At 63.0% G+C, this 15424-nt stretch overlaps 2 protein-coding genes across 11 annotated transcripts in view; one reads left to right on the top strand and one right to left on the bottom strand.

Annotated features, from left to right (window-relative positions):
* The first annotated feature begins 8 nt into the window (after nt 1–8).
* SGSH (N-sulfoglucosamine sulfohydrolase) lies at nt 9–7746 on the top strand. Its single transcript, XM_086688242.1, has 8 exons — nt 9–144; nt 1256–1416; nt 3230–3335; nt 3586–3736; nt 4030–4186; nt 4534–4615; nt 5368–5571; nt 6307–7746. The coding sequence occupies exons 1-8, from the start codon at nt 48–50 to the stop codon at nt 6864–6866; spliced, it is 1518 nt and encodes a 505-aa protein (XP_086544368.1). The 5' UTR covers nt 9–47; the 3' UTR covers nt 6867–7746.
* CARD14 (caspase recruitment domain family member 14) overlaps nt 7699–15424 on the bottom strand; it is a 36766-nt gene continuing 29040 nt past the window's right edge. For 8 of the 10 annotated variants that reach the window (XM_086688233.1, XM_086688228.1, XM_086688227.1 and 5 more), the window contains 8 exons: nt 15175–15301; nt 14637–14874; nt 13766–13817; nt 13049–13163; nt 12308–12481; nt 10227–10348; nt 9424–9539; nt 7699–8903 (listed from right to left, as the gene is read on the bottom strand). In XM_086688233.1, coding sequence (XP_086544359.1) covers nt 8696–8903; nt 9424–9539; nt 10227–10348; nt 12308–12481; nt 13049–13163; nt 13766–13817; nt 14637–14874; nt 15175–15301 — 1152 coding nt within the window. In that variant the 3' untranslated portion in view covers nt 7699–8695. Of the gene's footprint in view, nt 8904–9419; nt 9787–10226; nt 10349–12307; nt 12482–13048; nt 13164–13765; nt 13818–14636; nt 14875–15174; nt 15302–15424 lie in introns of those variants that run through there. The other 2 variants (XM_086688235.1, XM_086688236.1) reach the window with 2 other exon arrangements.

The following is a 15424-nucleotide window of genomic DNA, read 5'->3' as shown; positions in this document are numbered from 1 at the left end:
CACGTGACCGCGGGCGGGGGCGGGGCGGCGGGCCGGGAGCCGCCGCCATGCGCCGTCGGGGACCGGCCTGCTGGGTGCTGCTGCTGGCCCTGGGGCTCTGCCGCGTGCCCGGGGCGCGCCCCCGGAACGTGCTGCTGATCCTCGGTGAGTGCGACCCCGCGCCCCTCGCCAGCGAGCCCCGCAGCCCTCCCCGTGTGCCCTCTCTGCTGCCCCAGACTCTTCGCGCTCGGCTCCTCGGAGAGGGAGGCAGGGGCGGCCTCGCCCACAGTGGGCTCCGCAGGGGTCGGGCCGGCGTCCAGCGCCCCACTCCTGCCGCTGGCCCTGACCCTGCACCGCGACGCGTGCCCACAGCAGCCAGGGCCAGCCCTGCGGGCCCCCAGCTCGGGCAGCTGGGTGGCCTTCCAGAGCTCGGTGGTCCACAGCCCCCAGAGGGGTTGCGGTGGAGGAAGGAGCTGGGGTCCAAGTCCCCAGAGACGCGACTGGGGGCCGGCCGGGGTGGGGGGTGAGGGGCTCATCTCCTCCCCAGCGGGGAAACCCTGTAAGTTTGCCCTTCCCTTTTCAGACCCGGGAGCGCTGTGGCTCAGCTCTCCTCCTGGCTGAGCAGCGCAGCCCCCCCCCCCCCCCCCCCGCCACCCAGCTGCCCTCTCCCCTTACCCCGTCCCCTCCCAGATATCCCAAGTTCTTCTAGCACTCTGCTTTTCACGAGACTTGGTGACCAGAGCGGGGCTGTCACAAGACAACCCTGTTCTTTCCTCTTTTGAGGTCTGAGGCTCTGCCAGATTCACTCTTTCTGATTAAGTTTGTGGTCTCCAACCCGCCCTTCCGCTGATTGTAACATCCAGCTGCTCTCCTATGGGGGCTCCCATCCGCTCCTCCCTGCTGGGGACGCTGGTGCAGAAACCACAGCTCCTGCAGGGTGTGCGGAGCCCCGGGGCTGCCCAGCCACACCCACTCGCTAACACTCGACCTGAGTATTCTGTCTGGGGTGTCCTGCCTGCCTCGGTACCAGTCCCACCCGGTATCAGGCCACCGGAGTTTCATGCCTGTCTGCTGACCGCTCGCCCAGTTCTTGTGCGTGCCTGGTGGCATTCCCACTCAGGTGGCACGCCTGCCCAGATACAATGCCCACTTGGGTCCTGCCGCCTGGGTGTCACACGTGCCTGGGCACCAGGGGCCCAGGCCACCACAGCAGGACTGTGGGTCTCCCTCAGTCCTGAGTCCAGCCCCCCGTGGCCTCTGCCTCTGCCTTCCTCAGCGGACGATGGGGGCTTCGAGAGTGGCACCTACAACAACAGTGCCATCGCCACCCCTCACCTGGATGCCCTGGCCCGCCGCAGCCTGGTCTTCCGCAATGCCTTCACCTCCGTCAGCAGCTGCTCTCCCAGCCGCGCCAGTCTGCTCACTGGCCTGCCCCAGGTGAGGGCGGCAGGGGTGTGGGAGGAGGGCTCTCGACACCGACACCGAGAGCCCCTCCCTGACCTCCCCTGGGGATGGGCCCACCCTCTTCTCCCCACTCCCAGCCAAGCGGGTTCGAGTATGGGCTAGAGGGCGCCCTCTCCGCTGCTCTGTGTGACCGTGACCAAATCACGTACTCGCGAACCTCAGTCTTCTTACCTGTGAAATGGGGTCTTGAGAACACCTCGTTCCTGGGATTCTTACGGGATTGGCCAAGCTCATACTTTATATGGAAAGCACATAGCCAGGTGCCTGGCATGCGGTTGTCCGGGGTTAACTCCTGTCACACTGTTATCCCGGGAGCTTGAGTGATGGTAGGAGCTACCACGTAAACGTTTACTCTGTATTGTGTGTGCTAGAATATGTGTAGTGCAAAACTTACCATTTTGATTCTTTTTTAAAATATTTTTTAAATGCTTTTTCATTTATTTTTGAGAGCACCCCCATGCAAGGCTGTGGGGGAGGGGCAGAGAGAGAGGGAAGGAGACATAGCGGGCTCTATGCTGACAGTACAGCGCCCAACGCGGGGCTCGAACTCCTGAACCGGGAGAGTGTGACCTGAGCCAAAGTCAGGAACTTAACTGACTGAGCCACCCAGGCGTCCTCGTTTAAGTCACTTTTTTTTTAAGTGCGTGACTGAGCGACATCAGATACGCTCACGTTATCGCGCGGCGTTCCTGCTGTGTACCCCCGGAACTTAATCGTGTTCCCAAACCGAAGCTCTGTGCCCGCTGACTCCCTGCGCCCCTCCCGGTCCCTGGTACCTTCTATTCTATTCGTCTCAGTGCATGCGGTTGCTACAATGTTTGTCCTGTGGGCACTGGCTGATGTCACCGAGCGTAGTGGCCTCGCGGGAACGTCGTAGCAGGCGTCAGGATGTCCTTCCTTGCGGCCAAAACACCGTGTGAGGTTCCGTCACACGGGTCTGGCACACTTTGCTTACCTGTTCAACCGCCGACGGATGCCGAGGCTGCTTCTACTCCTGACTGTCGTGAATAACGCTGCTGTGAACTCGGGTGCACGAGTACTTACTCCTGATGTGTTACCCCGAGACACCATCTTCCGGGGAGCCGGTGTGCTCTGTGCGTCCCCATTGGAGAGACCAAGGCCATGTGTAGGCGGCCCATGTGTGGCCACTACCCAGACGCCTCCTGGAAGGTTAATCAGGCAGCTGTGAGCTGCACTCCCGTCTGGGCCGTAGGAATGAGGAGAGCACTGTTCCAGCTTGTCTTACGTCTTTCCAGTCTCAGTTTGTAACGTGTGTGACTGTTTTTTTTTACGCTGTAAAAAATCCAGTTAATCGGGGCGCCTGGGTGGCTCAGTGGGTTAAGCATCCGCCTTTGGCTCAGGTCATGATCTCACGGTTTGTGGATTCGAGCCCCGCATCAGGCTCCACACTGACGGCACAGGGTCTGCTTGTGATCCCCCCCCCTTCTCTCTGTGCTTCTCCTACTCGTGCTCTCTCTCTCTCTAAATAAGCTTAAAAAAAATCCAGTTAACAGTGGTTTGCCGCCGTGGCATGTGCTCGCAACAAAAAAGCTGGAAAACCCAGGTAGACAAAAAAGAAGGAAATAAAAGCCACCCCTTGGGGCACATCTCCGGCGTGCTGTTTCCCCTGCTGACGTCCTACGGTAGGGGCCAGACGGAGAGGCCGTGGAACTCTCCCTGGGTGCCGGCCGCCCGAGCCGAAAGGGGGCCCCCAGAGGGCCCGGCGACGAGCCACGGGGAGAGCCGGGGCAGGTGGGGCCCCGCGTCACGCGTGTCTCTGCCGCAGCATCAGAACGGGATGTACGGCTTGCATCAGGACGTCCACCACTTCAACTCCTTCGACAAGGTGCAGAGTCTGCCGCGGCTGCTCGGCCAGGCCGGCATCCGCACAGGTGAGCGGCTTTCTGCCACAACGGGACCGGACGGGCCCCCTCGGGGCGAGCCCCGTGTCGCCTGCTCTGAACACCCGAGGTCCTCGGCCTTTCCCCTGAGCCCTGGCTCCATGAGGACAAGGGCCCGGGCTGACCCCCTAGAGGCCACACCAGGGCAGGGCTTTGGCGGGGGGGGGGGGGGGGTGCAGAAGGGAGCGGAGGGGGACGGGATACCTCAGGGGCTCTGGAAGGCCCGTGTCCCCACCTCCAGGCATCATTGGGAAGAAGCACGTGGGGCCCGAGCCAGTGTACCCGTTTGACTTCGCCTACACGGAGGAGAACGGCTCTGTCCTCCAGGTAGGACGTAACATCACCAGAATTAAGCTGCTCGTCCGGAAATTCCTGCAGACTCAGGATGACAGGTGCGCGGAGGCCCCCAACCCCTTACCACCCACCCCCTCCGCCAGGTGCACATCCCAGAGTCTTTAGTTGGGATTCTTGGAGACCCCAGGTGGAGGAGCGGGGGAGGGGGAGAAAGTTCCAGATACTCAAGTCAGTCTGGTCAGAGGGAGAGGAGAGGGGACGTTTTCAGTTACAGAGGAGGGGACGGTCCCGAGGGGTGTTCCCGCCTAAAGAATGGGGCTCCGCAGAGTAGAAAGCCAGGTGGCACGTCAACCAGCTGACCTCAAGACTCAAGCCCCTCCCCCCCCCGCAGGCCCTTCTTCCTGTATGTCGCCTTCCACGACCCCCACCGCTGTGGGCACTCCCAGCCCCAGTACGGGACCTTCTGTGAGAAGTTTGGCAACGGGGACAGCGGCATGGGGCGGATCCCAGACTGGACCCCCCAGGCCTACGACCCACAGGACGTGGTGGTAGGACAGCCCCCTGCCGTGTCTCCAAGACACTCGCTTACCCTTCTTCTTCCGCCTCGTAAACCGGGGGGGGGGGGGGGGGGGGGGGGCTTGGCAGCCTGGGCCCCCGGGTATGTGACTTTAGCACGTTTAACAAGAGACTGGATCCGGTTCCCGTCTGCGCGGCCGGCAAACAAGTGTTAACGTGTCTAGAAGCAGGGACGTTCTGGGCCCCACCGTTCACCGTGGAGCAGGATTTCGGGCCCTGGGAGGGGGGCTGGCCCTCATCTACCGCCGTTCAAGGGCTGGCCACCCCTTCCCCGGCTTCCGTGCTCTAACCCTGGCTTTGCCCTCACCTGCTCCCCCAGGTGCCCTACTTCGTCCCCGACACTCCCGCAGCCCGAGCTGACCTAGCCGCCCAGTATACCACCGTCGGCCGCATGGACCAAGGTGGGTTCCAGGAGCCCAGACGGCGGTGTGCTGCAGCTTGCAGCCCGTGCTGGACCAGAGGTCTGAAGTCGTGGCAGCAGGGCCGTGTCCCCTGCAACCTCTGGGGCACAGGACAGTCCTCCTGCCTCCTCCAGGGTCTGGTGGCCCCAGGTGTCCCTTGGCTCGTGGCCGCACCCTTCCAGTCTCTGCCCGGCCTCATGTAGCCTCATACGTCTTGGCTGTGTCTCTCCTTATCAGGACCCTTGTCGTAGGCTTTAGGGCCCACATGGACGATCACCTGAAGATCCGTGATGGTGACATCTGTCAAGTCCCCTTAACTAAAAGAGGTCACGTTCACAGGTTCCGGCGGGTTCGTTTCCCTTCGCAGGGACCGCCGTTCAGCCACTACAGAAAGTTGGAACCTTTACCGTTCGGCGCCATTAATGGGTGGTGACCTGGGAAGGGGGAAAGTGTGGAGGGACTCCTGTCTTCCGGCCGTTGCCCCGTACGGTCCCTGCTACCCACACGGGGCAGGCGTGAGATTCCAGAAAACAAACCGGCCATGCGGGTGCCACGGATGTGCTGAGGGATGGCCGGCGTCCCCGGCCCCCTCCAGGACAGGGTGCTGGGTGAGGGGCCGGGGCGGTGGCCAGGGGAGGGGGGCAGATAGCAGAGATCCAACAGGTGGACGGAGGAAATGTGTGAGTGTCCGCACACCCCCGCCCCTCCATGCCTGTCTTGGCTGAGCTCCACTGTCCCCTCCGCACCCCCAGGGGTGGGACTCGTGCTCCAGGAGCTGCATGAAGCAGGTGTCCTGAATGACACCCTGGTGATCTTCACGTCCGACAACGGGATCCCCTTCCCCAGTGGCAGGACCAACCTGTACTGGCCGGGCACCGCCGAACCCTTGCTGGTGTCGTCCCCGGAGCACACGAAACGCTGGGGCCAGGTCAGCGAGGCCTACGTGAGCCTCCTAGGTATGGCTCCGCGGCTCACACGGGGCGGGGGGGGCGGGGGGGGAGGAGAGAGGGGGCAAATTTAGTGGTATCACCGTGTCCAGACACCGCTCTACACCCGCTATCTTACGTGGTTCCCACACCACCTGGGCAGAGAAGGGAGGGCCACCCCGTTCTATAAGTGCAGATGGGGATCAGAGAGGTAAGGTGAGTTGCCCAAGGGCACACAGCTTGTAAGCATCAAGATAGGATTCTAGCTTCGGTGTCGCTGCCCCCGAGACTGTTGCTTTTTCCCCGGGTGAGTGTCAGAGCCCCCTGGAGTGCTAGGGAACGTCCACGTGGTGTGCACGTGGACATCCCCAGAGTGTCTGAGAATCTGCATTGCTGATGCTGGGGAAGCTGACTTTGAGGGGCCAGGGCAGCTTGGGGCCCCCATCACCCTTTGGCCCCAAAGCACAAGTTCAGTAGCACTGTGGCCACGGCACAGGACAAGAACAGATGAGGCCCTCCGAGGGGGCTTCCTTACGGACCTGAGAGATTTTACCAGGAGCCCCAGTATTGCCAAGTTGGAGCCTCTCATTAAGCCATCGAAGGCATCATGTCCTAGAGGTTTGGGGCCACAGTGGCAGGTTGGACCCAGCACGGCTCCCTGGTGGTGATCTGGTGTGCAGGGGGGCCCAGCAGCGTTCCAGAAAGGCTTGGATCGAGCCCTTCCGTGGTGGGGGCTCTCATGCCGACACCCCGCCTCCTTTGCAGACCTCACGCCCACCATCTTGGATTGGTTCTCCGTCCCTTACCCGAGCTACGCCATCTTTGGCTCGAAGACCGTCCGGCTCACCGGCCGGTCCCTCCTGCCGGCGCTGGAGGCAGAGCCCCTCTGGAGCACCGTCTTTGGCAGCCAGAGCCACCACGAGGTCACCATGGCCTACCCCATGCGCTCCGTGCACCACCGGGACTTCCGCCTGGTGCACAACCTGAACTTCAGGATGCCCTTTCCCATCGACCAGGACTTCTACGTGTCGCCCACCTTTCAGGACCTCCTGAATCGCACCGCGGCCGGCCAGCCCACGGGCTGGTACAAGGACCTCCGTCACTACTACTACCGGGACCGTTGGGAGCTCTACGACCGCAGCCAGGACCCCCACGAGACCCGGAACCTGGCCGCTGATCCTCGCTATGCCCAGGTTCTGGACCTGCTCCAGACCCAGCTGGCCAAGTGGCAGTGGGAGACCCACGACCCCTGGGTGTGTGCTCCCGATGGTGTCCTGGAGGAGAGGCTCTCTCCCCAGTGCCGGCCGCTCCACAATGAGCTGTGAGGGTCGCCCGGGGGACGTGGGAGGCCTCCCCACGCCCGGTCCCCACCTTTCCAGCTGAGGCGGAGGGAGGGGCAGCGACCCTCCCGTCTGAGCAGGGCTCTCCCTGATGCTGGGGTCGTTGCTGCCACTGCGTGGAGGGGGGAGTGGTGGGGCCTGTGCCCGGCTCCTTCCTCCGCCCGTGGGAGTGGGGACGCGGTCGTCCTGGTGTCCGAGTCATGTCTCAGCACAGGACTTGCAGGAAGGGGGGCTTGTTTCCTGGGTTCGGCTGGGGACCTGTCAAGAGAAGGCGCCGGGACCTGGGGCTCGAGACCTTCATTCTTCGGAGCCCACAGACGTCCCCGCGCCCTTCACCCGGGAGGAGCTGGGCCTCCGTGTCCCACGGGTGGCGGTGGCCCCAAACCGCACCGTACGTGGGAACCCAGTGCCTGGCTCGTGTCAATCCCTGGCCTTGAAAACTCTTCGAACAACCCTTGAGCGTGTTTCGCGTCCTTCGCTTTGCCCCACGGTCAAGTTCCCGACCCTGGCGGGGTTTGCGCCAGGCTGCTGATCCATGGCAGGCTTCCCGGGTGCCGAGTTTCGTTCTGCGGTCTGTGTGGGCAGAGCTCATCCTTTCTGAACGTCCAAGCACGAAGACCCCTCCTGTGGCTTGGGTTAGTTCTGTCCGGCTGGACACCCGTGCTGCTGCTCGTCGCTGCCCCGGACCTGCCCAGCTTCCACCTGCTCAACCTGGAAAGACCCAGAAAGCGGGGGCTTTTTCCCTTGAGTGGTGGGCTCCTGCCTTCCTCCCCTCCCCTGCCGACCTCATCCTGGCGGCGTAAGGACAGAGCCATGGTCCAGGGCACCGGAGAAGCTTTATTTCAGTAAAATACATACAAGTTCATTTTCTGACCTCGTTTGCGAGAATGGCGGTCTGAGTTCTAGAGCAGCCGCCCGAGGCACTCAGACTCAGGGCCGCTGCTGCCAAAACTCCATTCAGTCTGTGACCGCGGGCGGCAAGGCCGGGTGGTCAGGGGACCCGGGGGTCCCTGCCCAAGCCACGCCCAAATGTCTCCTGAGCTCTGGAGGTGGAGTAAAGGTGCTTTACTCTGGAGAAGGAGCTGGTGGGGGGGAGGTACCCAGTTAGAGGGGGGCAGTTCCCAGGCTCAGGGGGAGCCCAGACGGCATTTGTGCAATGTGTCTGTGGAAGGCTTCTCGAGGACCCCCACGGGTCCCCCAAAACCGCCAGGCACCGCTGAAAATACTGTTTCCATCACTGGGAAACTAGGCTTCCCAGCACATACACACATCTCTCTAAATTGGAGTTACTGAGGCACCTGTCTGCCATCAGGAGCTGAGAAAGCCAGGATGACATTACAAGAGGGGTTGTGTCTCTGCTCTGGGCAGGGATGGGAGTGACCATGGGGGTCATCAGGGCTACCAGCTTGCGGCCACCGTGGCTTTGGAACAAGCCCTTTGGCACATTGAATTGCTAAGGGAAGTACAGTGATTCGGGTCCGACAGGTGGTTTTCTGGACATCTGGGGCCTCCGGCTCTGGGAAGGCTCGGGAGACGCCCCCACTGCGGAAATGTTCTCGGGGCGTCTGGTTCCAGACCACGCGGAGCCTTGGAGGAGGAGGAGGTGGTCCGAATGCCCATTGTCCCCTGCATGTAGTTCAAGGTCAGACCCTGGTGAGAGAGGGGAGCCAATGCCCGGAGAGCTGGGCTTGTTTGGTGAGCACCCCCAGGGCTGTGCCTGAGAGGCCCTGAGCTCAACGCACAGGGCCACGTTGTCAGGGACTCCTGTGGGGACTCAGAGGTCCCCACAACTTCTGGAGGGGACTCCGGGGGCGTCAGCGGGGGCTCTTCTCTGTCCACACAACCTTCTTCTGCTCGTCCGCGATGGCCAAGCGGACACAGCCGAGCAGGGTTTCCAGGTCACTCCAGCCATCGGGGGCCAGGCTGCTGTACAGACAGGGCACTTCGTCCAGCTCGCCCTCCTCCTGCCTGCCCGCCTCCAGGAGCTGCCGCTCCGAGGTGTTGAGCCGCTGCAGGGCCTTCCTGCACGGGCCGGACACGGGGAGGGGGGGACCCCTCAGCGAGAGCTGCGTGCGGCGGCCCAGCGCGGAGCCCCAGGAAGCCGACCGCCGGCGCGGAATGCCAGGGGACCAGCACACGGGCCACGTGGCACAAATGCCCTACCCCGCTTTGGGGGTCCGAGCGCCTCATAAGGAAGACAGGAGTCAGACCCCGGACGACGCTGCACGGGTGTGGGACGCGGGGTCCAGTTTACAACCTCAGCTGACAAGTGGTAAGGGGGCAACAGGACGTCTGGGTTTGTCCCCAGCCACACCCCAAGTAACGGTGTTCAGCTCCTGTCCTCACCCAGCGCAGCTGGACCGTGAGCCTCTCGTACCCCAGCGAACACGCGGCCTTAGTCAAGGCGGGTGCCAGGCCTCCCTCACCGTCAGGGCTGCTCCCAGGGGGGAGGCTGCAGGTGCTTGTCCCAGACCCCAGGCCGCGCCCCGGAGGCACGTGACGCCAGGCTCAGCCCACCGCCAGCCCTCGGGGTCCCACCTACTTGAGTTTCTTGGCCGCCTTCTCGTTGACGGAGATGTGGACGATGATGGGGAAGATCTCCGACCTGTGGAGGGCACGGACGCTGTCCAGCCGGACGTCCAGGAGGGCGTGGGTGTTCTGCAGGGGACAGGGGAGACGGCTCAAGGTCCTTGGCCTCAGAGGCAGCGAGAGGAGCCCACACCGGGGAGGGGCGATGGGGAGAGAAGCCGGGGGCGCCCTGTTGGGTGCGAGGGCACTTGCTGTACCATTTCAGGTCTGTCCGTTTGGTGTTTCATCGGCAGAATCTAGGAACTGTGAGTCGTTGGGGTCGCAGGAGACTTTGTGGGGGGCCGGAACCCTCCCGGTCGGGAGGCCCCGTCAGCCTCTGTGGGCGGGGGTTGGGAAGGGGGGGCATCTGCCTCTGGCTCACAGCTGGGCCTGCCCGTCTCACGTCCACATAAAACCGCATGGTTCACGGTGAGCTGCTTTTCGTGTATTCGTGTGAGCCTTAAATCAGTATGGAGGCTTATCTCCATTTTATTCCTCGTTTTAACAAATATTACTCAAATTTCCTGTGCCGAGGAATCCGGCTCAGGGAAGTTAACAGATCCCAGATGGCGGAGACGGGGCTCGGTCTTTCCGCACTACGCCCTCCGCACGCTGAGCCAGAGATTAGCTGAGCACCAGCACGGGGCGTCCCTAGCCTGCAGGCTGGCCACCAGCGTCCCTCCAATCTCAGCGTCAGTCCTTCCTGCCCTGTCCCACCACCATCCTCCGGAGATGGGTCCCCAAACCCCCAGAGCAGCTCCCAGCCTTGCCCATTACCTTCTCCATGAGGGACTCAATGGCCCTGCGGGTCACCCAGTAGCGGCCACCGGATGCCTCCTTCTCCTGGATGATGTCCCCCCTCTGGCTGGAGGCATCGTATTCCTCCTGGCTCAAGTACTCTGAAGGTGACAGTGGACGGGGACGTCAGGCACCCAGCTCTGTGAGGTCCTGAGCACTCTCACCCCCGCGGACCCCCCCAGTTCTGGGGAACCCTCTGCCTAGGGTGTCGTCCGTGTACCCCTGGCCCTGCTCTTCACGCTCAGAGGAGTCTGTGCCCTGCACGCGCACCTTCGACCGTCAGTCACGCGCTCTGCCAGTGCCCGGACGTGGGTGCACGGATGGACGGAAGGGAGGGAGGAAGGGTGCGGATAAACCCCTCTCCCACACCCTCAAGGTCCAAACGTGAATGTACAGCTTGTCACCCCTAGGAATCCCTTAGAGCCCACAGGTCAGGGCTGTGGGGCCCCCAAGCGAGACCTGGCGACGTCCGGACGCATTTTGGGCCGTCACGGCTCAGGGGGAGGGTGTGCTACCGGCATCTGGTGGGTGGAGGCCAGGGACGGGTCCCAGCACAGAGAGTGAGGCCGCCCCAGCCCGCTGTCGGTGCCCGGGGGGAGACCCCTTGCCCTGAACGAACCAGTCAAGACACCCCCACTTGTCCACTCTCGGTCCTGACACCCGTTCTCTGGAGTCCGAGCCGCGCCCCCAGAGCGTCCCCACGGTCACGGCGACCCCGGCTCACGGACAGCTCCTCTCCCCGGGCCTCGCCGCCCGAACGTTGCCCACACACTTGCGGCCTGGTGCCCTCTGTGAGCTCCAGGGGTAGTGCAGAGCCAAGGCCTCCCGCAGCCATCAGCCAGCAGCGAGCAGATGAACGAAAACTCCCACAAAGCCCGCGTCCCGCTCTCCAACCGTCGCAACCTTCTTTTCTGCGGTGCAGACGCTCAGACCCTGTCCCCTGGGATCTGGCAGTCCAGATGTCCGGGGTCTCTCGGGGACCCTCCACCGAGCAGCTCTGGAGGTGAGCAGGCGGGTGGAGCCCTCCGCTGGTCCCGCCCCGGTTCCGTACAACCCTATCTGCGAGCAGCGACGGCGCTGGATCGAACAGCATCCCCCCTAAATGCGTGAGCACCTGGAACCTCGGGCTGTGACTTTATTTGGAAATAGGGTCTTTGCAGATGTGATTAGTTACGATGAGGTCATCCTGGAAGAAGACGGCCCTAAAGATTGGTTCCTTTAAATTTTTTTTTTAATGTTTTATTTTTGAGACAGAGACAGAATGCGAGGGGGTTAGAGGCAGACAGAATCCGAAGCAGGCTCCAGGCTCCGAGCTGTCGGCACAGACCCCGGCACGGGGCTCGAACTCACAAGCTGTGAGATCGTGACCTGAGCTGAAGTCGGACGCCGAACCGACTGAGCCCCCCAGGCACCTCGAGATTGGTTCCTTATAAGAAGACTGTGAGGGGCACCTGGGTTGCTCAGTTGGTTAAGCATCGACTCTTGGTTTTGGCTCAGGTCATGATCTCACCGTTCATTAGAGCCCCACGTTGGGCTCTGCGCTGACAGCCAGGAGCCTGCTTGGGATTCTCTCTCTCTCTCCCTCCCTCTCTCTCTCTCTCCCTCTCTCTTTTCTCTCTCTCTCTTTCTCTCTCTGCACCCCCCACCCCTGCTCACATGCTCTCTAAATAATTAAATAAATATATAAATAAACAAATAATACACTAAAAAAAAAAAGGACCAAAGACAGACATGGAGAGGGGAGGTCACAGGACAAGGAGGCAGAAAGCGCAGTGACACAGCCACAAGCCGGGACCCCCAGGACTGCGGGCACCCCGGAAGCCAGGAAAGGAAAGGAGAACCCCACCCCTTGGAGCCTCCGGGCGGGGGGCAGCCCGGAGACACTGGATCTCCGCCTTCTGGACTGCATCACCCCGGGAGAATAAATCCCTGCTGTGCGGAGTGGCCCAATCTGTGGTCCCTTGTCACAGCAGCCCCAGGGCCTCCAGAGAAGAAGACAAGCATTCTGCCAAGGGCTCGCTCTGCCACCTGACAGGCGGGGCTCCCAGGCGACAGCGTACCTGCTGGGCACTTCTTAAACCCCTGGAGGAGACACAGCTTCTCGCTCAGGATCCTGCCGACCACCCTGGGCACGAAGAGCACGGGCCGGGGCCGGCTGGGCCTATGGGGACGCACCAGGCTGTAGGGCACCAGGGTGAAGCAGGTCTCGGCCCAGAAGCACGTGGTGGAGGGCTCTGTGGGGGAGAGGAGGCGTGAGGCTCCAGGCTGGGCTGCTCACCAGCCCCCACGGCCCAGGACGCACCGAGTCCGTCCGTGTCTGCACAGCCCGGGGTTCCTGCTGGGACACAGGCCCACGCTCGGCTCCCACCGGTGACACCCACCTCCCACACGCCCTGCTCGGCGGCTCCTTGCACCCTTTGATCCGGGGCTCCGGTCTCTCCAGGCGCCGCTCCACAGGCCCACCGCAGGATGGAGAAACGCAGTTCCCTGCCGTCCCCACGGTCAGCCTGACCCCTGGCCCCGGGGTCCCCGCCCTTGCTGGACCCACAGCACCAGGCCTTCCCTCCCTCCGGAACCCTGGCCTTCCAGGTTGTCCTTCTGTCTTCAGCAGTCATGTTACGCACCCAAAACACTTTCCAAAAAGAGGACGACTAACTCAAGACGATCCACTTCTACTGTCTTCGTCTACACGGTTTGACGGGGTCGGGGGATGTGCCGTGCTGACCTCTCTTATGACCTCCCACCCATGCCTGGCATGAGGGGGCTATCAAGGGACCCTCGGCCCGCTCCGGCCGCCTCACCTTCTGGCTTGCTGCGCTCCGACAGGGCCCCCTCAGAGGACGAGCACACAGGGCTGGCCTTGGTTCTGTCCACGCTGACGATGCGGACCAGCTTCTGGGCTCCCCCAGAAGACTGCTGGAGGGGAGCAGAGGGACGAGCAGGTGTCCAAGCCGTCTGCACACGGCCAAACCCAGGCTGGTCCCCAGGCCACCAGGCTGTGCCCGCCGAACAGCCAGGTGGCGCAGGCCCCACACCGGAGGGTGGGAGATGAAGGGAGGCAGGAGAGGGTCCTCAGGCAGGGCATCCAGAGTGAGGCGGGAGGGGAGGGGAGGGGAGAGGAGGGGAGGGGCCCCACAGCCCGGCCCTGCCCCAATCCCGGGACAGCTGAGGGCTCTGTGTCAGGACCTCAGAGGGAATGGGATGGGGTGGGGACGGGCAAATGGGATGAACTGGGGGCATGACAGAGAGGGCACCTGCACGCATTAGAGAAGCTTGCGGGCTGGGTGTAGGGTGCAGACCCAGGTGACGGCCGGAGGGCCCCCCAGGGAGAGACATGCCAGGGGTCGCACCCATGGGGTCAGCAGGCCAGCACCTGCCCCCCTTCCAGCCCACCCCAGATGGGGCCAGGGCCCTCCAGGTGCTGTGAGCCAGGAGGAGGAGGGCCGGGGAGGGGGGAGGCAGGGCCCCCATAGCAGGCGCCCATGTCCGGGGTCCGGGTGCGGCTCTCCCCGCCTCACCTTGCGGGCGATGGTGCTCCGCTGGATCAGAGCGATGAGCAGCTGCTGAGCCCTGTGCAGAAGAGCACAGCCCTGACCCAGTGGCAAGGAGGGCTTGACGAGAGGGGGCCCCTGCCCAGCACCCCAAGAGCACCCCTGTGGCCCCAGGCAGCCGCTCTCCACTCTGGTGGCCACTATGGTCCGCTGGGGCTTTCGAAAAAGTGCAAAGCCCCGGCCCGCCCCTGCAGCTGCCACTTGAACTGTTGTGAGTCGGAGCCCAGGTGACTCGGTGTGAGCCTGGGTCTGGGCCACGTTCCAGAACCTCGACAGCCAGGTACGGCCGACGCCCACGCTTCGTGGACCACGCTCGGTCCAGAACACGGTTCTCCGCAGGCGTGTCGTTGCTCCCAGGGAGGCCACCCCCTGTCCAGCTGTCCCAGGACGCGGGACTTCTGTGCTCAAACCAACAAGTCCCAGACATACCAGGAGACACTGGGCCATGTCTGGAGAAGACATTTTTCATTGTCACAACTAGGGGGCAGAAGGACCACTGACATCCTGCTGTGCCCAGGCAGCCCCCCGTGACAGAGTGAGCCAGCCCCAGTGTCATGCTGGTCCTCAGTGCTCTAGAATGCTCTAGGATGAAGGCCATCCCTTCTCACCAAGAAACCTCATGTAAGCAGTAAAACTGAGGTGGCACATTGGGGGTTCCATCCACTTGGGGGCACATCTCATCATGCCTACCCTCTGCTCCTGGGCAGTGGAGGGAAGCCTGGGGAGACCACTCTTCCTCGCTGGCAGGGGGGTTCGTCCACGAGAAGCCAGGCCAGGCGACCCTGGCAGCGCCCTGGCCCAACCCGGGGAGGTGTTGGGGTGTAGGACAGATGCTCACCGTGCATAGTTGGGGATGCTGCCCCTCTCGGTGCCCTTCGTGCTATAGGGGCCCACGCGGTGGGCGTGCCAGCAGCCGCGGCCCCGGAACATGGTGTCGGTGACATGCAGGATGTCGTTGCATTGCACCTGAAGCTCCCCCACCGCCCTCGCCTCCAGGGCCAGGTTGACCCGGATATAGAAGGAGTCCCCCGAGGTAGCCACTTTGGCCTCCAGGTCCTGGACCAACTTCTTATAACCTGATCAAAGATAAGCCTGGGCTGTGATCCCACAACGAGGAAGGGTCTGGAATGTGAGAGGAAGGGAGAAGGAAGGACCCCCGCCCCCCCAGAGTCTTAGGAGCCATCTCGGTGCTGGAGTCCGTGGGTGGAAGATCCCCAGCCGCCCTGGGGTCGTCTGCAGACTTGGGGCACAGTATGGTCCTGGGGTGGGCGGGAGGGCTTGGCCTCGGTGCAGCCAGGGGCTCACGGACACGGGACTCAGTGGCACAAGCCTCCAGTGGTGGCCTCACGGGGTGGGTGGTGTGGGGGAGTGTGTACCCTCCACGTTGACCTTCACAGACAGGCAGCAGAAGCCGTTCACCCTCTGGAGAAGTCCGACGGCCTGCTCCAGAGTTGTGTCCTCCAGGGTGGCCTTGAACGAGGGCTCCGTTGCCTCGTAATCCACCTGAGGGCAAATCACGAGTGTCGGCATCCTTTGAGCCGGATTCTGCGGTCACAGTCTGAGTACAGGGGTGTACCCTACAGAAGGACCCGCTCGCCCTTCCCAGCCATCCACACACACCCATCA

Source organism: Puma concolor, chromosome E1 (genome assembly GCF_028749965.1).
Source record: "Puma concolor isolate L17-30 chromosome E1, mPumCon1.1.hap2, whole genome shotgun sequence".
Lineage (NCBI taxonomy): Eukaryota > Metazoa > Chordata > Mammalia > Carnivora > Felidae > Puma > Puma concolor.
The sequence above is the reverse complement of the archived record's forward strand: the minus strand, read 5'-3'. Positions and strand labels throughout refer to the sequence as shown.